Source organism: Myxocyprinus asiaticus, chromosome 44 (assembly GCF_019703515.2).
Source record: "Myxocyprinus asiaticus isolate MX2 ecotype Aquarium Trade chromosome 44, UBuf_Myxa_2, whole genome shotgun sequence".
Lineage (NCBI taxonomy): Eukaryota > Metazoa > Chordata > Actinopteri > Cypriniformes > Catostomidae > Myxocyprinus > Myxocyprinus asiaticus.
The window spans coordinates 1,883,931-1,908,811 of NC_059387.1; the positions used below are offsets into that span (position 1 = coordinate 1,883,931).

At 37.2% G+C, this 24,881-nt stretch overlaps 1 protein-coding gene and 1 long non-coding RNA gene across 2 annotated transcripts in view; both read left to right on the plus strand.

Moving 5' to 3' along the window:
* The window catches only part of LOC127434267 (uncharacterized), a 220,497-nt gene that overhangs the window by 33,191 nt on the left and 162,425 nt on the right, over window positions 1–24,881 (plus strand). The gene's annotated exons all lie outside the window — the stretch shown is intronic.
* slc35b3 (solute carrier family 35 member B3) lies at window positions 1,567–24,629 on the plus strand. The gene is made up of 10 exons (XM_051686858.1): window positions 1,567–2,085; window positions 6,350–6,577; window positions 6,764–6,885; window positions 13,218–13,372; window positions 19,023–19,130; window positions 19,279–19,376; window positions 19,477–19,569; window positions 19,977–20,088; window positions 20,193–20,262; window positions 23,948–24,629. Exons 2-10 carry the CDS (start codon window positions 6,365–6,367, stop codon window positions 24,096–24,098), a joined length of 1,122 nt encoding a protein of 373 aa, XP_051542818.1. The 5' UTR covers window positions 1,567–2,085; window positions 6,350–6,364; the 3' UTR covers window positions 24,099–24,629.

Below are 24,881 nucleotides of genomic sequence, written 5' to 3' on the forward strand. Positions count from 1 at the left end.
TCCACTGGCATTGACCGCAGTGTAAATAACTAGAAGGTTATAATACCAGAATTTAGTGATATGGTCTTATAAACTTATCACAAAACCACACGATGTACAGCAGAATTATGTGCTAATGTTGGATAATTTTCTAACGTCAGCATTTATAGTAAAAGAGTAAGTAAATCATTCACTTGTTGCTGTGTGTTGTTGCATTGAAGAGACGGTAATCAAATCTGCTTCTTTCTTTACCGAGATTGTGACGATGCAGTCTTTCTTGTCTCCATGTAAACCTCTGTTCATATGTATCTGCATAACCTCCAATGATGCCTTTTATTTATTTATTTCCAAATGCGATGTTTCATAAGCCATGCTGAATGCGTGAGAAAGCACAGCTACGACAAGAACGGAGAGTAAAATGTGTTTATTATTTTGCCAAGATGAAACAAGATGCAGTTTTAATGCAAAGAAAGTGGAAGCAGCATTTTCTCAGCATCTTCTCTCTGCTGGTTGTGTAAAGTTTGTGGAGGCGTGTCAGACGGCACCCAGGACTGTCCGTGTCCACGCCTGATTTCATTCATTCTGCCATTGCTACATTGTGTGATATGATAATAAAATGACAACATTTATTGCCAGCCATTTGTGTATAGCTAAAATAGCTGGAAGTGGCTTATACCAGAAGTGGTCCACATTCAAGGTTGATAATGGCGGCACCCTAGTTTTGCTGAAAAATAAGGTGAATAGGCTATAGTAGGGAAGTATGGATATTTGGATGCAGTGAATATCTTTGTTAGCTAGATTTCTGCCTCAGTGGATTTCAGGCTTGCTTTCTAATGTACATGCTTATGCAATAGAAGCATACTGCACTGGTGATGAAAAGCACATCTATGTGTGTATTAAGAGAGTATGCTAGTTTTCAGAGATCATGCCGTACGCTTTGTTGGGGAAGCTATTTTGAAACGGTCATACTAACTGTCATGCTACTCATACTTTAAAGTAGTTAAACTACAGTTTAACTGTGCTTTTGAAAAAGTAGTCAGTTACATTACAAGATATTTTCTTTTATTCTTTTTTTTTTTTTTTTTTTTTTGCTGTCATTTTTTAAATAAGTTAGACTTATATACTTTTATTACTACAATTTAATTATTATTGATTTTGTTTTGTTTTATTATTATTATTATTTGACCAAAAAGTAGTGTAATCTGACAGACACATCAAAGTGTCTCTAGCAAGTCAGTCCACTGTCGGCCATTTTTGGAACGCTCTCGGGAGGTTATTTCTTGTCATGCCAGTGCAGCTCTTATCTACTTGAATAGAGAAAGTCCAAAATCTCAAAGGGTTGGTCAAGATTACGATCAAAGAACATATTCAAATCAACAATGAAATCTGACAACACTGAAATCATAAATTGTGATTCTTTACCTCACATTTCGCTAAAAAAATACCCGCAATTTTTCCCAGCTTGTGTAGATAATGAGCATGCGCATTCTAAAGTTGATGAACAGGTGATGTCTGTATCTAGAAGGTGATTGGATTTTTTAACTGTAAGGCGGGACTTTCTTTTCCGTTGATCGTTGGGCGCTCAGAGCTGCTTGGTTGAGCGTTCCAATTTCTCCCATTCATTTTAATAGAAGTGGCCCATCTCTGCTAAATAATCTTTGGATACGTGTAGCATATGCATTCGGTGACGTGTAATGAGGTCAGAGTTCACCGGAAGCTGTTGGCTGCTACCGGGAGATAGAACAGGACTACAACACGAGCGTTATCTTGTGTTTTTACACTAGACGCGAGGATTTGTGAATTAAGAGTCGGATTTGTGTGCTGTTCGGCTGGTCTGATGCGATGATGTGTGTGTTAACGTGAGGCGAGCGCTTTTAACTGATTTTACACCCGGAAGTGGAGCAGAGCAGCAGCTGTTAGCCTAGCCGCTAACTCTGTTCGTGTGTGTAAATGACAGATAAGTGAGTGATTTAGTGTGATAACTGATTATATCGCTTAAAGTCGCAGAATGATCGCTGCCATGAGTGTCAATGCTGAAGAGAGTCGTGTATCGGGCTGATGTGAGATCAGTGTGATGTACAGTCTCTGATCTTCTGCTGTATTCAGGTAAGATTCTGCTATTAGAGCAGCTTTAAGTCTGGGACTGTGATGTATGAGATGCTGTCAATATGCAGAATATATGAACAAAAAAGTACCATGGTACTATCATATCAAACTTATCAGTGTACCAGGGTATCAAAACTGTAGTTTCGCAGGGGGAGTTATCCCTGATTTAAGTGTGTATTTGTGAACTTTATGCTTTGTGTAGGGTTGTTAAAGTGTGCAACAGAAGAAAGAAAATATTAGTAAGTTGGTTTTAACTACCACTAGCGTCAAAAATAGGAATAAGGTGTATAAATAGGCTTATAACAATAATAATGTATAACTTTGTAATCTATTTTTTATTAATTTATTTATTTTTGGTACCACCAAATAAAGCATCATTTTTTTTCAGCCTTAATGATATTGTAAAGATGTTTAACCTCCTGAGACCCGAGCGTGACCGATCTTGTAGCCTCTAAGAAACATGCAATAAATAAATAATAATAAAATGAAAAATACCTAAAAATTGACTAAGTTATTAAATTTTTAAAAAATAGCAAGCTATTGAAAGTGAGATTTTATTTTTTCATCAAATTGTTTACACTGGGGGGCAAATTTATGGAATAATGTACAGATTTTGCTGTTTCGGAAGGTAATGGGTACTTTAATTCACCAAAGTGGCAATCAACTGATCACAAAGTATAGTCAGGACATTACTGATGTAAAAAACAGCACCATCACTATTTGAAAAAAAGTAATTTTTAATCAAATCCAGACAGCAGCCATCACTCCAACACCTTATCCTTGAGAAATCATACTAAATTGTTAATTTGGTACTAGAAAATCACTTGCCATAATATCAAACACAGTTGAAAGCAATTTGGTTTGTTAAATGAAGCTTAATTGTCTTTGTGTTTGTTTCTGAGTTGCCACAGTATGCAATAGACTGGAATGTGTTAAGTAGGGATGCACTGATCCGATACCTGGATCGGTATCGGCTCTGATACTGAAGCTTTTAAACGGATTGGGTATATTAAAGTAGTTCATATGACTCATGCATTTTATTCAAAGCTCTGTGAATCACAAAAGGCTGTGTTTTAGAAGTAAATATATAGTATGCACAGCGCCAGCGTGTTAGTGAATGGTGCTGCTCTGTTGACACAAACTTACACACAGGCTGGTGATGCACTCGTGGCATTTGAGATGTTCTTGATTAGTGCTCAAATATTGCGCACTGCTGTGAAGGCTAAAAATAGCCATGTGTGTATGTGTAAACAGAGCAGCGCCATGCAATAACGCGTTGGAGCTGCGCGTGCATTTTATATATTTACTTATTAAACACAGCCTTTTGTGATTCACAGAGCTATCGCACGTCTTCAAGTGGCTTTGAATAAAATGCATGAGTCATATGAACTACTTTAATTGTGTTTTAATGGTTCTTTTATGTAAATTATTGAGCTTGACAGTAACTAACATGACTAACACACAGTATTGGATTTGAATCGGGCTCGTCGGACCGATACCCGATTTGTTTAAAAACGTCAGTATCGGAGCCAATACCAATCCAGGATTGGTACATCCCTATTTAGAACGGCACCGGGGGTGCATTTTACCAGAATTTGAATAAGCGAATTAAACTACTGTGAACTTGCCTACAAACGGACACATACAGGATTTCCTGGAGAGTTCAGAATGTCAAAATAAAAGCGTGAGGGTTTTAAAGTTAAAGGTGCACGATTGAAATATATTACTGTTGTATTTAAAATTCTAAAAGTCAATAATAATAATTAATGTATTATTATTATTATTATTATTATTATTATTTATTTGTTTACAAATTATAACAATATTTAAGTTGAATGGGTTCCAAAAAATAACTGTGAATGAAAAGTGAACTGATGTCTTACACCTAAATTGAACAAAAAAAGAGATCTGAATCCTTTAAAGTCCAGATGCAAGTTGAAACTTTAAACAAAAAAACAAAAAAATAAAAAAAAATAAAAAGCCTTCTTTTCTACTGAACACTTAGACTGGAATTACTGTTAATTTTGCTGCTTCATTATCCAGTATACTAGTTAATAATAAAGTTTTTCTTAATAAGCTATACATTTATATTGAAATAATGTGTAGTTAGAGGTTTGTGATTCTTTACATATAATTAGAATCACTCAGTGAGGTATAGATATTCTAAACTGATTATAAAAAAACAACAACACTGGTATCGGATCAGTATCGGCTGATACTGAGATTTCAGATATCGGATCGGAAGAGAAAAAGTGGTATCGGTGCATCCCTAGTCTTAAGGTCAAAAATGGCAAAAAAGAAACTCTCTAGAAACTTTTTCTAGAAACTCGTCAGTCAATCATTGTTTTTAGGAATGAAGGCTATACAATGCTTGAAATTACCAAAAAACTAAAGATTTCATACAAAGGTGTACACTACAGTCTTCAAAGACAAAGAACAACTGGCTCTAACAAGGACAGAAAGAGATGTGGAAGACCAGATGTACAACTAAACAAGAGGATAAGTACATCAGAGTCTCTAGTTTGAGAAATAGACACCTCACATGTCCTCAGCTGACAGCTTCATTGAATTCTACCTGCTCAACACCAGTTTCATGTACAACAGTAAAGAGAAGACTCAGGGGTGCAGGCCTTATGGGAAGAATTGCAAAGTAAAGCCACTTTTGAAACAGAAAAACAAAAAGAAAAGGTTAGAGTGGGCAAAGAAATACAGACATTGGACAACAGATAATTGGAAAAGAGTGTACTGGATCTTAAACCCATTGAGCTTTTGTGGGATCAGCTAGAATGTAAGGTGCATGAGAAGTGCCTGACTATGCACATCCATGGCAAGTGCTACAGGAAGCGTGGGGTGAAATGTCACCCGAGTATCTCGACAAACTGACAGCTGGAATGCCAAGGATCTGCAAAGCTGTCATTGCTGCATGTGGAGGATGTTTTGATGAGAAATCTTACATTTTTAATGTTGAATGCCATTTTGGTGAATAAAAGTACCAATTTCTTTCCATAAGAGCGTATATTATTCCAAACTTTTGGCCGCCAGTGTATGTTTCCAGGAGTGTTGGTTATTCATGTTTTTGAGACATTATAGACATTGCATCAGAAATTATCATAAATAATTCTGATTCAGAGTAATGGCTAGCATCATCCAATCACTGCCAACCATGTTAAAATAAAACTTTGCTAATTTATGTACTGATTACCCTTGTCCCATGTCTGCCAGCAATGTTGAGTGGTCCAAACATCATCTGCAGCCTGAAACTGAACTTTTGGTTGGATTTTAGGAGTGAAATCTATAGGATGTAGTTTTGTTGCCGTTTCTCCTGCTGAGAAAGGTGCCATGTTGTTTTGTCACATGACTCGGGGCTTCAAAAGTTTAACCCTTTAATGGCAGCCTAGAGTATCCTGAACTGAGATCAGTTTGTTTAAATGAAATTAAATTATGCATAGCACATATTGAAGCCAAAACGTAATGTCCACATGTGGGCGTGAGGTCTCAGGAGGCTAAATGGTCTGCTGAAGGTGTGCTTCATGTGTCTTTTATGTACACATGATTAAGTAGTGCAAATTCCAATAGGAAAAGTGTGACATTGAGAAATGCCATTGAGTTTCAAACCTTAAAAAGTACCTTGGTAACCATAGTTTCCACAAAATACTGCAGTAATATACCAAAATATACCTGAAGTAAAATAAGACCTGACTTTAGTTGCTTTAGTTAGCCTACTGTTGCTACAATAAAACTGTGGTAATTTGATTTCAGCTACAACTGTTGTCAAAATTAGAAATGTAATAATGTATAACTATACAACATATTGGTAAGGCAGTGGTAATTTTATCTAAAAGTCTTTGGGTTATTCAAGTGAGCGATACGGAAAAATAAAGTAGACTTTGCCTTTAAGCTTCTGGTCCGTTTTTGTAAACATGTTTTAAAGCATGAAGGTAGCTTCATGACATGTGTCTTTATGTGTGCACATAGCAGTCATTTCAAAAGGAAAAGTCTGTGTCTCTACTTTTGTGGAATCACATCGTGTCTCAAACCTTAAAAAGTACGCACTAAAATACCACAGTAGGATGTAGTACCACTCCATTGTCATCAAAACGCAATTAAAGACAATAACAGACATTCTTAAAGCTTCTTAAACTGTTATAAGGAGATCCCATATTATTTTATTGTGATGTTAAAGTATAAAACAAGGTATTGTGGTGGAAACTATGGTTACCTTGTTAATGTCGGGTTGGTGTACATGTGTATTTTGGTTTGTCAGGAGTCTGCAGACATCATGAGTGGTAAATTTGGGTTGGTGAACTACAGCTCAAGGAAGCACATCTCTATAACTGTGCCGTCATCCACAGAGGTGATGTCACCTCATATCAAATCAGTGGAAGAGTTGAGAGTGCTGGGCATCAACCTCAGCAGCTTCAACACACCAACACAGTTCTTCATTTGTGTGGCTGGAGTCTTCCTCTTTTACCTCGTGTATGGCTACCTGCAGGTGACAATAGTACCCACTGCACAGTCAGTGATTTATGTGCATATATTTGTGTCTGTGGGTTTTGGTAATTCTTTCGAATAACTGAACAGCTCTGCATTATATACTGTATATACTGTGTGTATATGATGCTAAAGTCATTTAGCCCTTTGTGAAATGTCTGACTGTTGTGAAACTGGCTGCTTTCAGGAGCTGATATTCTCAGTGGAGGGGTTTAAACCGTTCGGCTGGTATCTGACTTTAGTGCAGTTTGGATTTTACTCTTTGTTTGGTCTGGTGGAGTTACAGCTCACTCAGGATAAAAGGAGGAGGTGAGATTTGCCCCCATAAACTGTTAAGTTGTCAAAACAATCTTTTCTTTAACTTGTTCTGTTGTCAAGACCTTGTTTACACCTGATATTAAGATCAAACCATATTTGGCAAAACACATCAGAAACACATTTATTCACACAGTTTATTCAGAACCGGTTACATATAAAATAAAAATATAAAAAAAAAAATACTTGAACTGAATGATTTACATGATTTCAGACTTCAGTTCCATTAATGGTTCTTGAACGTGCTTGAACCGGTTCTATTGAATCTACATTGCAAAATATACAGTGCAACCAGTGAAGATTGATTCAAAATCAAATGGCTCTTTTGAGTCGGTTCTTTTGAATCTAGAGTGTGAATCATACCCCACTGGATTCAGTGGTTTATGTCATTACGTCATACGGCACACGCAGGAAAGAAGTACCGGCTGTCTCGTGTTCCAGCTGGAGAAACTAACTATGCTGTTCAGATCAGTTCAGTCACACTCACAGTTCAGGACAGCATCGCTGCAGTCTAGATATTTGTTTATCTGTTATCCATTTAGTGAAGTTGTTTATCTGCTATAATGTTTGGGTATGTTTTCTGGTAGGGTTGTTGAAGCTTATATTGCTTGTCATGCTTTTATGAATCGAACATTACTCGTGTGTTAACCGATCGCACTGTGTCTGTGTTGTCCAGTGAAGTTACTCAGACATGTTTAATATGTGTGACTTCTGAAATTGACTTCTTGTAATTATTATATTGCATATTTAAGCATATTATATTTACGTTTAATAAAGTGTATTTTATCCCCATCATTATTGAATCCTCGTCTTATGTTTTAGGTTTATGTTGTTATTGTGTGCATTGCATAGACGTACTATTGTAGTAACTGAGGCTGGACAATATAGGAAAAAAAGAATGAAGTCTTCTATTAAACTCATATCAGTCATTTCACGAGTTAACCCAACATTAATAGTAGATAAAACACTTGAATAATCATATTAAGATATACTGGTGGTGATTAAGGAGAGTCCCCTGTTCTCTATGTAAAAGTGCTTTGAGTGTAGTATCAGAAATGTGATTTAAGTGTATAATTCATTCAAATATGTAAATAAGTGTTGTTTATCTTCATCAAAGCAAATAATATTTCTGTTTCAAATGGTTAATCGTATAACAGAATATCAACATGAAAATAACACATTAAATCTTCGGCTCCAGTCATGATCACACACAGGCGATGTTCAGGTAAGCTTAAATCATGAGATTCATCTGCCGGAAGAGCAGTGCCAGAACACAACTGACGTAATGTATTCTTCCTCAAATTGCTTGCACTTTTAAGTTTCAACCACAGATGTCGCTTGAGAGCACACAGTTACATATTGCAGCTTTAATAGTAATACAGTAGAACACTCAAAAAGCTAACTTTAAAATGTTTAAAAAACTACTAAAATGTGCTATCTACCCAAGTATTAGCTCTACGGCTACTTTCATACAGTGTTTGGGATTGACAACCGTATTTACTTACTGGTGTGAGACTTGAAATGTGCTATTCATACAACAACGTAGAGTAGCTGCTTAAATACTGTCTGAAGGGATGCGAGGGGATGCTATCCCCATGTTGCTGGAAATACCAAAAACTATCCCCCTTGTAAAACCACCATCCCCTTTAAATTCCCCGATCAATTGTGTCATGTAGCCTATTACTTAGATCTAATCATGCAAGTAAAATATTTAATTCTCCACATCTGATAAATAACACATAATGGCGATTAGCCGATCAGAATTAGATTGACACGTTTGGGGTTGACAGTTTTTAGAGGTGAAATCCCCCAATCAGATCTGTACACTTACACAGTTTGGAAATATTCTGCCAGTATGATGCTTTAGTTGTGCAAAACCATAAGCACGCAAGCTTTGTACCCATTGCAAAAAGTCACCAGTTTTCTGAAAACACAAGCCGGAGTTTAGCGATGGGTTGAGTTCAAAAGTTATGCAGCATTTGTGGCCAAGAGAACAGTACAAGGAAATCTTTTGACGAAGTGATCAGAAGGTAAGATATTGCTACAACATAACCTACAACAATTTTCAGGGTTTCGCCCATTAAACACTTTTGTGTAGAACGTTTTGCATCCTTCGTAGAAACAGATCAATCTTCCGTTAGTTCGGTTAACAAATGTGTGTCAGTGAGCGAACGATCTAGACCAAACCTTTTTCATAATGTGGATTCTTTTCACAAAGTATCACTAATATATATATATATATATATATATATAATAAAATAACAGAGGGTAACAGGTGTATATTATGGCCTTGTGAAAGGCTCAGTGACATGACGCTCATTTTATTTCATCCAGATCTGTTAAATTAAAAATACAAACAAAATGCAATTCACACACAACGTTTCCTTGAATACACCTTTTCTGTGATGAGCATATTTTCAATTTCTGAGTTTGAAGTAATATTGATATTTTTTTCTGGGTGTCCAGAAACAGTAAAACAAAACAAAAAAGTCAGTCTCATTAAAAGTTGAAATTATTGAAAAATAAATGTTGGCATGAATAGTGCAGAATAATCTTTTATTGTTATTTCTTAAAAAAAAAAAAAAAAATCATTTTTAAAAACACTTTTGTCCACCAAATCAAAGTCATGTGCTGTAACCAATGTGTAGGTAGCCACTTAGTTATTTATGTTGACAATTAAAAAAAAAAAAAAAAAAAAAAACAGAGCGGACACCTCGAGACCCTCAAGACTAAGCGTGAAGTTTTTAAAAAAAAACATCTGATATTTATTTATTACTAGTTGTCCAGTACGGTTCCGTTCACACAGCACAGATTTGCCGAAAATGCGGTTGTGAGTCCTGAAAATTCGCGGGTGTCAGTTGGTTTATAGAATGCGGTTGTCACTAGTAAATAACCGTCCTGTGTGTGAACGTAACCGTATTAAGCACTCAAAACACGATTGACAACCGCATTCTGCTACTGTGGGAACGTAGCCGTAGTTTGCAAGCTAGCTGATTTAGAATAGTATGTAAAATATAAGTTCTATGCCTCAAAATGTACTGTTTCTGTGTTATATTTTAAATTATTTTAAAAAATGTATGTTCTTGCAGTGTGCTTACAGTTAACAGAACTGTTGCTATGATATATGTCTGAAGAAAAATCAGAACAGCAGTTGACGGGACAAAATGTGAAATGCATTATATATACAGTATTTACTCTCTCTCTCTATACACACACACACACACACACACAGTCAGAAGTTCACATACACTTAGGTTGAAGTCATACATTTTTTTTAACCACTCCACAGATTTAAAAAGATGTTCAGGACTTCTACTTTGTGCATGACACAAGTAATTTGTTGTCTTTACAGACAGATTGTTTCACTTTTAATTGACTATATCACAATTCCAGTGGGTCAGAAGTTTACATAAACAAAGTTAACTGTGCCTTTAAGCAGCTTGGAAAATTCCAGAAAATTATGTCAAGCCTTTTAGCTTCTGATACGAGGTGTACTGAATTGGAGGTGTATCTGTGGATGTATTTTAAGGCCTACCATCAAACTCAGTGCCTCTTTGCTTGACATCATGGGAAAATCAAATGAAATCAGCCAAGACCTCAGAAGAAAAAAATTGTTGAATACCACAAGTCTTGTTCATCTTTGGGAGCAATTTCCAAATGCCTGAAGGTACCATGTTCATCTGTACAAATAATAGTACACAAGGATAAACAGTATGGGACCACGCAGCCATCATACCGCTCAGACTGGAGACGCATTGTCTCCTAGAGATGAACATAGTTTGGTGCGAAAAGTGCAAATCAATCCCAGAACAACAGCAAAGGACCCTGTGAAGATGCTGGAGAAAACAGGTAGACAAGTATCTATATCCACATTAAAACGAGTCCTATATCGACATAACCTGAAAGGCTGCTCAGCAAGGAAGTGGCTTCACTGCTCCAAAACCACCATAAAAAAGCCAGACTACAGTTTGCAAGTGCACATGGGACAAAAATCTTACTTTTTGGAGAAATGTCCTCTGGACTGATGAAACAAAAATGTAACTGTTTGACCATAATGACCATTGAAGATGCAAGCCGAAGATCACCATCCCATCCGTGAAGCATGGGGGTGGCAGCATCATGTTGTGGGGGTGCTTTGCTGCAGGAGGGACTGGCGTACTTCACATCATGGCATCATGAAGAAAAATTATGTGAATATATTGAAACAACATCTCAAGACATCAGCCAGGAAGTTAAAGCTCGGTCGCAAATAGGTTTTCTAAATGGAAAATGACCCAAAGTATACCTCCAAAAGTGTGGCAAAATGGCTTAAAGACAATAAAGTCAAGGTATTGGAGTGCCATCACAAAGTCCTGACCTCAATCCAATAGAAAATTTGTGGGCAGAACTGAAAAAGCGTGTGCAATCAAGGAGACCTACAAACCTGATACACCAGTTTTGTCTGGAGGAATGGGACAAAATTCCAGCAACTTATTGTGAGAAGCTTGTGGAAGGCTACCCAAAATGTTTGACCCAAGTTAAACAATTTAAAGACAATGCTACAAAATACTAACAAAGTGTATGTAAACTTCTGACCCACTGGGGATGTGATGAAAGAAATAAAAGCTGAAATAAATCATTTATTTATTACAATAAAACTATTATTCTGACATTTCACATTCTTAAAATAAAGTAGTGATCCTAACTGACCTAATACAGGGAATATTTTCTATGATTAAATGTCATGAATTGTGAAAAACGGACTTTAAATGTATATGGCTAAGGTATATGTAAACTTCTGACTTCAACTGTACCTATATACAAACAATTAACAGTCACAAACATATTTTTGAGTAACCCATGAATGTTAAGGTATAAATATCCTTATTTACAAAATTACTTGACAAAAATGCCAATGCTAGTCTTACTGATAAAAAAATAAATACAATAAAAATGCCATTGTGATTCATAATTGCAAACTAAATGCATAGTCATTTTGACCTCCTTTATGAAAACTTGGGGTAGTGACAAAAAAAACTTGTTCTTTGTTTTTGTTTTTTTTTGTTTTTTTAACCTATAACCAAGAAACATAAAACAGTGACATTGGTGAGGCACAAACAAACTGTTTTATGCTTACATGGAATATCATGAAAGGTTAGTTATTTGAGATATATATAACACACACACACACACACACACACTACCAGTCAAAAATTTTGAAACACTCATTCTTTATTTCAATTTTTTTCTTCACATTTTAGAATAATAGTAAAGTCATCAAAACTATGGAATAACATAAATGGAACTATGGGAATTATGTTGTGACTAAACAAAATACAAAATAAATCAAAACTGTGTTATATTTTAGCATCTTCAAAGTAGTCACCCTTTGCCTAGAATTTGCAGACATGTACTCTTGACATTTTCTCAACCAACTTCTTGAGGTATCACCCTGGGATGCTTTTTAAACAGTATTGAAGGAGTTCTCATCTATGTTGGGCACTTATTGGCTGCTTTTCTTTATTATTTGATCCAAGTCATCAATTTCAAAAACTTTTTTTTATTTTTATTTATTTATTTTGTGTGTGTGTGTGTGTGTGTGTGTGTGTGTGTGTGTGTGTGTGTGTGTGTATGTATTCATTTGGGATTTAGAGTGTGATTTTATTTATGTGTGTGTGTGTATGTATTCATTTGGGATTTAGGGTGTGATTATTATATATATATAAAATCACACCCTATATATATATATATATATATATATATATATATATATAAAATGACACCCTAAATCCCAAATGAATGACACTTACGAGCTGGTTCTTTTGATTCTACACTGCAAAGCAAACAGTGCTACCTTCTGTATGAAAGACTTTTATCAGCCGGTTCCTCAAAAATGTACTGAACCACAAGTCATTCATTTCTCCATGTCCAACTCGTGAGACTTAAATCTGTGTAATTACTGATCCACATAGATACACAATATGAGTTTTGTTGTAATTAGTGATTTAATAAAAATTAACAATTAAAAGTCTATGTAAACACCTTTTGCCATAATCTGTTCTGTTACAATCTGAAATGATCTCATCATTTGGTTGCCACTGAAGGCAGTGAATTCAGTAAAAAAAAATGCATTTCTTATTTCCAAATATGTTTTCTTCAGAAGTACTAAAGGAATCGTAAATGAAGTCTTTAAAGAACCAGAGTTGTTAAATTCCTTACGATTCCCATCCCTACATTAAAACGCATGTTAAAATCAGGTGTACATGGACCCAAGGGAGTTCAACTCCTGCACCTCAGTGTAAATGTAGGAAATCATGACTTTCATTTACCGAACCCTTGTTTTTCAGGATACCCTGCAAAACATACATGATCATCGCATTTTTAACAGTTGGGACCATGGGCCTGTCCAATACTTCTCTGGGCTACTTGAACTATCCTACACAAGTCATCTTTAAGTGCTGCAAACTCATTCCTGTTATGATTGGAGGAGTCTTCATACAAGGTAAATCACATCACTTGTGTGACATCGCTGTAAAACTTACCATGTCAAAATGAGCTCCGTTATTTTATTTGATCTGTAATTTTCCGTGAATAAGTTCCTTGTTTTTTGTGTCTTTTCTTTCACTGGCCACTGTTGTTGTGGGGTTCTTCACTGGTCTTATGCAAGATTTAGGTTGAATTTTTGATCTCTCGGAACAAGAAAGACACACAACTGCTTACATTCTCATTCAGTGGAGATATTTTGTTTTATTCTGTGCTGTTGTGGACGTGGCGTCCCCTGAGGCTGCTGCAGCAGATCAGTGAGCCGTTGGTTCAGGATGCTCGTGAGATGCCCAACCATCAAAGCTGGACCAAATCAAAGCATACCACGGCAACCTGCTGCATCACCTCCATACCCACGGCAACTACCTGTTTGAGAGCCTTTATTCAATTTTTTCACACTTTTATTCTTTCTCTGCCATGTTCTTTGTCTTTTTACACATCCTACCTCAAACTCTCTCTCCTCGTCTGTTTGCTTGTGATGAGTTGAAGAGTCCAGCGAAAAGAGCAGAAAACCACATTAGCTGCTTTTCCACTATCGGGCCAGTGCGAGCCAGGGTCATAAACTGGTCAGCCGCGGCTAATAGCCTCAGACATCGAGCCGCAAGGCCAAAATCGCTCTGCATTCCCACCATCTGGCCAAAAGCCCTGCAGCATTTCCCTAAAACTCTCCTTTAATATGATGCCTTGGTGCAAACGTCATACACCCTGCCCATTTCACAAGCCAAAACAAACACGCATGTTATCTAGTTATCTAGAATGTCAAGTTTATATTGAATGGAATCATTAGCTAGCTAGCAAGATAATTTAACGATGACAACTCACCGACTTTAACTGCCATGGTGTCCCGAGTGGTCTCTCCACTAACAGCAGAACGATGTCCCAGCACACCATCCATGATCTCGAACCATGGAAAGTTCTTCTTTTGGGGACCTCTTTGTCTGTGCATCTTAACGGATTTGTAATGTGTCCGCAATTTTATTTAGCTGAGATGCAGGTGCTTGACGTCACACAAATATGTCGGCACCCAGAGATGTACAGAGTTACTGATAAACATTCACTTTTATTAAATTATGTCGATCAATGAGTCAAAGTTCCTACATTACAAGATATTAAAGCTTGTTTAACAAACGTTTGCAGAGACTGGTGTACAAAACACAGTAAATTAAACTCTCTTTTGATGATCCTACACCTGTAGCACAAATGCTATCGTAGCAGCATTGTTTATCAGTTGGGTTGCTAGGAAACAGTTAAAACCCTGTTATGCTAACAGGAGTGTTGCAGTTTTGGTTGTTTAAATGTAATTTTCCAAGCATATGGCAATGGAATTCCTTTATGGTCGGCGTTCGGACAATTCAAGTAGGAATATCCCACATCCAACTTGAATGAAACGCGGCATGAGTGTCTTGCTAAACTCCGCCTTTGACATTGACCACACCTCAATCTCCAGCTGGCCTTCTTTGGCCCAAGGGTAATCGGCGAATAAGGCCCGAGGAGGCACGATTAAGCCCCGGAAGTGACAGTGGGAACGCAACTGGCCTTGGCACGCACTAGCACACCTTCATTTGGACTGACAGTGGAAACGTGGCTATTCACTCTCTCCTGCATCACTTCAAAAGTCAACTTGTGGAAAGTTATTTGTAAAAGCAACCTGCTAACAAATCCTCTCAACTCTACGGATGCCAGACAGACATAGTTGTCTCTCTCTCTCTCTGCCCCATTTAGCCCCGTTGATCTCATTTACATGACCAGAACTCTAAAGACACAGAGGATTTGCAGAAGATCAGATTCAGCTTTACAAGTAGAGTCTTAAATTAACACTCATCAAGCGATTAAGTTGGTCTGTAATGTTATTAGGAACTGCAACATGATGTATGGTTTCAATCACAATTTAAAAACAGTAGTCTGACCACCATCCATGTAAGTGACATGGGAGATTCAAAGACCCCATTTCCACCTGGTATTAAGATGTGTTTTTGGTGTTCGGATCATATGTGGTCAGTACTAAATGCAGGTCTAAACGGGGTCTAAAACTTTTGTGATCGGATTACAAAAACCACATACGAATGTGGTCAAAAACACATCTGAACTCAACATATTTGAGGTGTAAACACTAATCCGTCCTGAATGCATCCCGGCAGCAGCGACGCGCCACTCCTCATCTGTCAATCAACTGCTGCACTAATACAAGAGTTTAAACTGGCCGGTTACGAGCGGTTTAAAAGGAAATAACTGTCCGACTGGAAAAATTAACAAAGCGGATTGTAACCAGGTAAATGGAAAGGAGAAGGTGAGAACCAGCTTAACAATATAAATAATGATTTAATGAATAAACTCAACCAAAAGCACAAACACACACAGGTGTCGGACAGCTGTCCGTAACTCACTCTCTCTGCCGCACTGCGTCTCCAGTCGGCCTTTATCCCTCTCGGGCTAATCAGCCCAATTAGGGGCCGGGTGTGCGGAATCACGACTCGTCCCGGCCCTCCGCCCTGCCACATTCCTCCTCCGTTCTCTCAGGCCAGAGAGCCCCCGGCATGACTTACACCCTTTTGTGTGGGGGGCATGCCTTGCGCCCCGTCTGCTGGGATCAGGGGAGGGGACAAGGGGAGGGAAACAAAAAAAAAAAAAAAAAGGTGGCACCTACACGCCATAACGGCGATCGTGCCAAATTAACAAAACATTTAAAAAGAGAGGGAAAAGGCCAACACGCAGCGGCAGCAGGAGAGAGAGAGAGAAAAAAATAATAATTTACTTGCCGGTTCTCTGATACGCCGTAGTCCAGTCCTCGGCCACTCCTCCACCCTCTAGTGGACGACAGCCGCGCCTCCCCGGGTGGATTGGAGGCAGTCCTCCGGCCCCTGGTGGATGGAACACCCCGCCGCGTTTTTGGTGGACGGTAGGGGTCTCCCCCGCCCCTGGCAGCAGTAACCGCTCCAGGTGGTTGGGAGTCCCTCCTCCGCTTCCAGGCGGCCAGGCTCCTCCGTCCTCCGGCGGATGGCCGTGGCTGCTCCTTTGGGGTGGATGGTAGCGGCGAGAACTCTACTATGGCTCATCTCTCCTCCTTCCCGGATTTCGGCACCAGTGTAACAGGGTAAATGGAAAGGAGGCGGCGAGAACCGGCTTAACGATATAAATAATGATTTAATGAATAAACTCAACCAAAAGCACAAACACACACAGGTGTCGGACAGCTGTCCGTAACTCTCTGCCGCACTGCCGTCTCCAGTCGGCCTTTATCACTCTCGGGCTAATCAGCCCAATTAGGGGCCGAGCATGCGGAATCACGACCCGGCCCCGCCCTCCGCCCTGCCACACAGATATATACACAAGCATGAGAACTTCATGGATCTTCTTCGGTGTGTCTGAAATCAACATGCAGTGACACTTATGAGAAGCACAAACATCTGCTGCTCAGGTTAATGCAACTAATCCAGTAAAATAATGAACAATTGATTTTGTGCTTAAATTAAATTTCAGCTGCATCAGGGAGAAATAGTGCACCATTTTTTTCATGCTTTCTTTGTCTTTTCTGACTTTGGTGTGCTTTAATGTCATGCAGTAACACATTGACATAGTGACTGATGTATATCGTCATGAAACAGAGTCCCTCCCCTCCAAATCCGATCACAAGTGGTCACAGGAGATGCATTTAACCAACCAGGTGTAAACAGCGATGTGTCTTACCTGACCACATGTCACCCAAGATGCATCTTAATACCAGGTGGAAACGGGGTCAAAGACATACAAAATAAAATTTGATGATTCGTGATCTTATTACAGTTTTTATAGGGATGGGAGTCTTAAGGTATTTAATGATTTTGTTTCAGTTTTGGATTCCTCCTTAATGGTTGTGGTTGTTTAATGGTTTCATTAACGTTTCTTTTAGGACTTTTGAGGAGGGAATATTTGTGAAAAAGAAATGCAATTCTACCCTCACTGTTGCCAAATGATGTGATTTATCTTAGATTTTAACTGAACAGAAGTGTGTTTATACAGACTTTTAATTACTTTCAACCGACTTTTTAGAGGGAGCCAAAAAAAATTACGATTGATTACAACAAAACTTAGCAATTGTATCGTAAACTACTTGCTGTCATATGAACAACCATTCAGCAGTTAAACTGATTTAAGTCTTGTAGTTTACCATAAAATGAGAATTCTCTCATGATTTACTCACCCTCATGCCATCCCAGATGCGTATGACTTTCTTTCTTCTGCAGAACACAAAAGAATATTTCAGCTCTGTAGGTCCATGCACGTGAATGGTGACCAGAAGTTTGAAGCTCCAAAAACCACAAAGGGAGCATAAAAGTAATTCATATGACTCCAGCAGTTTAATCAATGTTTTATGAAGCAATATGATAGGTGTGGGTGAGAAACGGATCAATATTTAAGTCCTTTTTTACTATAAATGTCCACTTTCACATCCATATTCTTCTTCATTTGTTTTTGGTGTTTCACATTCTTTGTATATATCACCACCTACTGGGCTGGGAGGAAAATGTATAGGAAAAAAGGACTTCAATATTGATCTGTTTATCACCCACACCTATCAAATCACTTCTGAAGATATGGATTTAACCAGTGGAGTCTTATGGATTACTTTTATGCTGACTTTATGTGCTTTTTGGAACTTTAAAATGTTGGCACCCTTTCATTTGCATTGTGAGGACCAACAGAGCTGAAATATTCTTCTATTTTTTCTTTTTTTCTTTTTATTATTATTATTATTGTGTTCAGAAGAAAAAAGTTAGTCATGCACATCTGTGATTGCATGAGGGTGAGTAAATGATAGTATTTTTGCTTTTGGGTGAACTGTACCTTTAAGAGCACAAGCCTAAAAAGCACATAATTAACAGTGTTTGTTTGTTTATTTTTCTTTGTCAGACATGACAAAATGAATGAATTGCGGTTCAATAAGTGATTCAGATCAATTAAGTAACTGCTCCGAATGATTCATGGTGTTTATTTTTTATTCACTCTACAGAACCAGCTAATAACCCTTTGTCGATTACTTCATTAAAAAGTTGTCACATTACTAAATACTTTTAAGTTTCTTTCTAAAACACTTTTCATAAATATTTCTTTTTCCATTTAACAAATTCAAAATATTGTGTATATTTCCTCCTTGTTCATGGTCGCAAACCTTCAAATGCAAACAGATAAGCATAAGAACATATGCGTTCATATTTTAAATGTATCATTAATAATAAATGTATTATATGTAATATTTATAATATTTAACAAAATGATAATATTATTTTAGAAATATGTGTAACACATGTACTTAAAATTAATTACATTAATCGAAAGTCAGTAACTGTAATCTGATTACACAAATTTAAAATGTAACGTTGAACTATTTTTTGTCTAAAATGTATTGGATTACTTTGTAATCAGATTACACCAAACACTGGTGGCAACACTCATGTGTAGTATAACTTGTCTGTATATAAATAAGTGTATAAATACCAAAAAGGCCACAAAAAATATTTCAGTGGCTGATAAATGTTCTCAAAACCCCCGCCATAAAGGATTTTGTGATGTGCTAGAGTTGATCTGTGTCAGTTTCTTGGTTTGACAGTGTTTGTTTGTGATGTATGTTTTAGGCAAGCGCTATAACGTGGCGGATGTGTCTGCTGCTCTTTGCATGAGTCTGGGGCTGATCTGGTTCACATTGGCAGACAGTAAGATTGCACCAAACTTCAACGTAACAGGTGCGATGTCAGGCTGCAGATTTGCTGGCATTAAATTTGTTTTTCTTCCTAAAATAATTTTTCATAATAAATGCTATGAACAGGAAAGTAAAGATGTTTCTGCTGTCTGTCAAAGATTAAATGTGTAATGTATTGTGATGTTTTCTAGGGGTCATCCTCATATCCCTGGCCCTCTGTGCGGATGCTGCTATTGGGAATGTGCAGGAGAAAGCCATGAAATTCCATAATGGAACTAACTCAGAGATGGTACACATGGTTTAGAAGAGTTATCAGCATTGTGTGGTTTGTCTCTCTTGTGTCCAGAAGGACTGTAGTGTATTAATCCATAATGATGCACGTGTTGCAGGTCTTATACTCTTATTCCATTGGCTTTGTGTATATTCTGTTGGGTCTGCTGTGTGTTGGGGGGCTTGGACCTGCCGCCTCATTCTGCTCTCAGGTGGGTTTTAAAACTAAAACAGTGTTTTAAAATACACATTGCTTATGGATGCATTTATAGGGGACATTTTCTACACATTTGTAATGTATTTATTTGTTCCCTAAAGTCCACTTATAATGTTATTGAAGTAAAATGTAAGTGTTTTGAATTGTAAAACATTTTTGGTCACTTCATAGTTCTCGTAATTTGGATTATTTCATAGTTTTGTTGACTTTTTCCCCATTTTAGAATAATGGTAATGATAATAAAGAATGAGGAGGTGTGTTAAACTTTTCACTGGTCTTTATGTCTGTATAGCACATAAAACTTAAAAGAGCAAAAAAAAAAAAACCCTGCTTCCTTTCAAAAGTCTGTATTTCAGTATCAAAATGTCTTCTGTACTCATGTAAATGTTTTCTCAATCTTAGCATCCAGTGATAACATACGGTTACGCGTTCTTCTTTTCGCTGACGGGATATTTTGGCATTTCATTTGTACTGGCGTTAATAAAGCTGTTTGGTGCACTGGTTGCTGTCACAGGTGAGAGAAGAGTTCTAATGGGGTTATTTTGGAATGTTCATTAAAATGTAATTAATAGATGAAGTGAATTGATGCAACAAATTGTATTATTTTCCTTTTTTCAGTGACTACAGGAAGGAAAGCCATGACCATTGTACTGTCCTTTCTGTTCTTCTCAAAGCCTTTCACTTTTCAGTAAGTGGAGCTGAATCTTTATAAACACATAATGAAACTGAATTCACAACACACAGTGTGATATTTAACTTTGTGAAACCGAATATTCAACTGGAATAAAATAGGGCTGGGCATGATTGTAGCCATTGGGATTTAATTGGATTGTGAGGGGTGAAACATGTTAAGCTGTGATATGGACCCTTTTCACATATCTGAGTTTGCAGAGCAGAAGTAGAATCAAGGTTGGGTAAACTTGAATGGCGGTGAATGGGAGACCACAACAAATGTAATTTTTGCTTAACCGTTTGCTCCAACAGCAAAAGAAAATATAAATGATTGCGCTTTCATGGCTTTTCAAAGGAAGATAAAAATGTAGAGTGCTGGATAACCGCATTAAGAAGAGAGAAATGTTCTCTCACTCCCTCAGCTGCTGTGTTAGAAGCCTCATCGCAGCTGTGGTAACTCAATTTTTAAAACTTACTCCAGGGTAATACAAAGTTTAATGTCATAAATTTAAAATTGGAAATATAAAAAAGTTTGCTACATTTAAGTTGTTAAATAAGGTGGAAATTGTCTGTGAAAAGGGTCCATTGTTGGTTAACATTATTTTCCCCACCCACACAGCCTTGGTCACATCAACATCAGTGGAGATAGTTATTACAATTTAATGAAAGATTATGAAAACAAATCTTTATTTTCCTTAGCATTACAGTTGCTAATAAATCGTGCACAATAAAAGACGAAACATACTACTTTCCTACGCAAGTACATGAATGCAGATGCTTCTAGCTGCACCAGTTTAATTTTGTGTTTGTTGCATTCCAAAATGCAAAACAAGTACGTGTTGCATTCTCAATGTTACCACAAGGGGTGCTATAATGGACATTAGTGTGAACTGTCTGCTTAAACGTGAGTTGGTCTTTTAAGTTTGCTACTGTCATGGGCTCGTTCCACTTCACTTTAAACATCCACTTGCTAACTCCACTAAGCACTTTCCCTCTGGGGAATCCCTGCCGGCGTTTTGGATGTCCATTACACTTCGTTAAGTGGGCAAGGGAAGTTTCTGTTAACAGACCCTCAACCTCTTCAGTTTTGACCGTGGGAGCGAGCCTACTCTGATGTACGCTCCAAATCACACAATGCAACTCGATTGTGACGTGACAGCAGATTGCACTTCATCAACCCCACACCCACACAACTCTAATGATGATGGAAGTGAAGTTAGGTCAGTTAAGCAGTTTAGAAAAGTTATATTGAGATTTAACTGCATAATACTTGTAGCTCCCTTAAACTGTTTATCACACAGTTATAGCCTGTGTGCTCATTTTTATAAAGCTTGATTTAAACCTTTCTAACAATTCTAATAAAAAAATAAAAAATAAATTAATTAAACAAATGAGATTTATGCAAAATCCTCTGAAATTACAACTAAACTTTACCCGAATCTGTGGTTGCATCAATCTCCGAAAACGTTGTTTTCTCATGTGCAAAAATCACTAAATAATTCCACAAATTGACATCAGCCTTCAACATGCTCCAAGTGATCAAGGGTTAAGTGTGTTCCAGTTAAACCCATTGCACAGGTTCCGCCAGTAGCGGGCACTCATGCAACGTAAGCAATTTTGTACATCCAAGTCAGTAAGACGGAGGGAAGTTAGTGAGGGAAGGGCATACAAATTTGAAATGGTTCTCAGCCATGGTGGTGCAACAGTTTACCTTACCTTGCATTGCAAATTTATTTTTAAAGTCAATAAATTTATAGCAACTTACCTGAATAATAACACATCCAGTTTAATAGCACAGAGTTTTGAAGGTGACTATCGCCTCCTTGAGTACTGAGGTTTGTTACCGCCACAGTAAGCAAGAATGAGTGTTAAACCGCGCGTTGACCATACAGTGGCCAAACGTTCGCATCTGTGAACATGTACTTGTGTAAAGCATGTTTTTGGCCAAAGACCATGTGGGATATTTGTTAAGAAATTTAATAGGGGCAATTTTGATTTTATGTTGTCTTTTAAGACCCCTTGAAATGAATGTGTGTTGTTCAACTTTTTGAAAGACGGTTTTACAACAGTTGTCAACATCTCTACCTACTTCATCTGCATTCTCTAACGGTTGAGTATTTCGTTATCCGGGAAAATACATTGTGTGTGAATACATTTGTTTTGTTCCCTCCTTCACAAAAAATATATATATATTGCAATATCCAATTACATTTAATTACTATTAAATTAATTTATTTAAAAAACGAAAAACTTCAAATCAAATACATTTCTAAACTCAAATTGCACTCCAAACGAAACTAAAAAACAATTAAAATAATGAAGTGATATAAGAATAATATATATATATATATATAAGTAACCACCTTTCCATTTACCATCAGGCAAGTATCCATCTAAACATGCAGGCGGAAAATTACTTACACAAATGAAGACATAAAAACAATTCTAAATGTAAAAATAATAATTATAATGATGATGATAATCACTGAAATATAAATCATGGTTTGAGGTGAACGTGTTTTTGTATTATTTTATGTTTAATCAGATGTATAAGCTGCAGAGTTGTGTTCACAATGAACTGCTCTGTGGAAATAAAGTGAACTGAACTCAAAGCACCTCCTGAGCTGAGATGTCTGAGGTCATTTGCAGCACTCATAGATGATACTGTTCTTACAATAAAATAAATCAGAAGACAGAAAGAAAGAAAGAGTGAGAACCTTTTACATGTGCTTGTTCCACGAGACATGCACATAGACAGCTTTTCTGTCATCTGTTCTTAATAATATAATAAAGTGTGTTTCTTCAAGCGCGTGTCTGTGTGTCTACGGGCAAATTATTTGTAATATTAATTTGATAATAATAATAGCCTAATAATAATAATAATAATAATAATAATTGATTACATGGGAAAATGAGCCAAATATCATCTTGACGTAGTCAAAGGCATCAGCTATTGGCGATCACTCTGACCATTGTCGATCCCCGAGATCATCGTCTGTCGGCACAACCCTAATGTGTATTTCTCTCTATAATTAACTAAATGTTCAGAGAGTCTCCTTGCTGGTTTTTCCGACACGTTCAGCATCATTACCGTTTTTGCCGGTGTCGCTGCGGCTCGCTTCGTGCGTGTGCTTGTAAAATGTATATTTTAAAGGCTCATTATTACAGTTTAGTATTTCTCTGTAATGTAGAACAGTGTTAGCAATGTTACTTACAACATTCTTTCTCAGCCCTGGAACTCAAACCATTTTCTGATGCCTCCCAATATATATATTTAAGTAATTAAATTAATATCATAAATGTGCGACAACTAGTCAACTAATGGCTTAAACTAACGACTACTAGTTGATTAGGCAAATCTTTGGTCAGGGGCAGCTCTACTCCCTACACTCTCAAACTACTTGCATATTTGCATAAATTTGAATATGTTGCATTCAAATTTAAATATATTGTTTTTATACTTACAATCAACAATTTTTTTTTTTTTTTTTTTTAATTCAATTATATCATTCAATAATTCAGTAATACTTCATGGGATTGTAGCTCTTTCCCTCATTAAAGCTGTTAAGTACACAGTCTTTTACCTTCATCTTTTGTCCAATTTTCAACAGACATGGACCAAAAACCACAAAAGTCCACATTTTGATTGCATGTTGACATTTCTATGTTGTTGAGAATGACTGGTGTTTACTCTTTCACAGGTACGTGTGGGGAGGTCTGCTAGTGCTGTTTGGCATTTTCCTGAACGTCTACAGTAAGAACAGAGACAAAATGAAGCTCCCTTCATTTGCGGAGCTCAGAAAACGAGTGCTCAGCGGCAGAAAGGTCCGTCTTCTTTCTCAGAACGTGTAGGAGGATGAACTGTAAAGTATTCATGATGGCCTTCTCCCCCGTCCTAAATCTGGTGGTTCTCAGATGTGGTCTGGAGCCCAAGTGGATACAAACAGCCACACATAACTGAGTCTGGACTCATGGCCATTGGGGACCAGTTTGAATCAAAGGGACTATAAACTAGAGCCAAAAACATAATGATTTGCACTGGACAATGGTTGAAACTGGTTTCAAGAGAATATATAATTTTTTTTTTTTTTTTTTTTTTTTTTACTAATCTTGTCGGAATGAATGTTGGCCTAATGGAGCAATTGACATTTTAAATGAACTTCTCACCTGCATGTGCCACAAAATACTGGCAATGCTTGACGCACAAGTCAGGACTCTGTGTTTTGAGTAAATTGTGATTGTATAGGGAAAACAAAATGGATGATTTTTTGTTTTAAGGGCTGATGTTCGGAAGTGGATTGACTTATCATCTGCCATATTTGTTAAGCATTTGTTTGGCGAAAGGGTGGCTGTTTTTACATTAAAAACAAACTGGGAAGTTGATTCAGATGGTTTGGAGTGTTTTCATGAATAATGGTGTCTCTTATCCATTGGCTCCAGCACGGAGAGTTGAACGCCTGCCAAGCTCTTCCTCAGATGTGTCGCCCCGCAATCGCCCAGGGCCTGTTTGATTAGTAATCCTGGACGAAGATAGCACTAGATAGAAAACAAACATTGTGCACAGGGCTTGGCTTTAGACCTCATTTAGATGAGTAGAATGTAAAATATGTGTGTGCATGTGTGTTTGTGTATGTG

What these genes read in the sequence shown, in the direction of transcription:
- slc35b3 (XM_051686858.1), top strand. Translation starts at nt 6,365, where the DNA reads ATGAGTGGTAAATTTGGGTTGGTGAACTACAGCTCAAGGAAGCACATC. An exon ending in TGGAGGAGTCTTCATACAAG is followed by an intron (nt 13,373 to 19,022) that starts GTAAATCACATC and finishes TGTATGTTTTAG; the next exon opens with GCAAGCGCTATAACGTGGCG. An exon ending in CCGCCTCATTCTGCTCTCAG is followed by an intron (nt 19,570 to 19,976) that starts GTGGGTTTTAAA and finishes TCTCAATCTTAG; the next exon opens with CATCCAGTGATAACATACGG.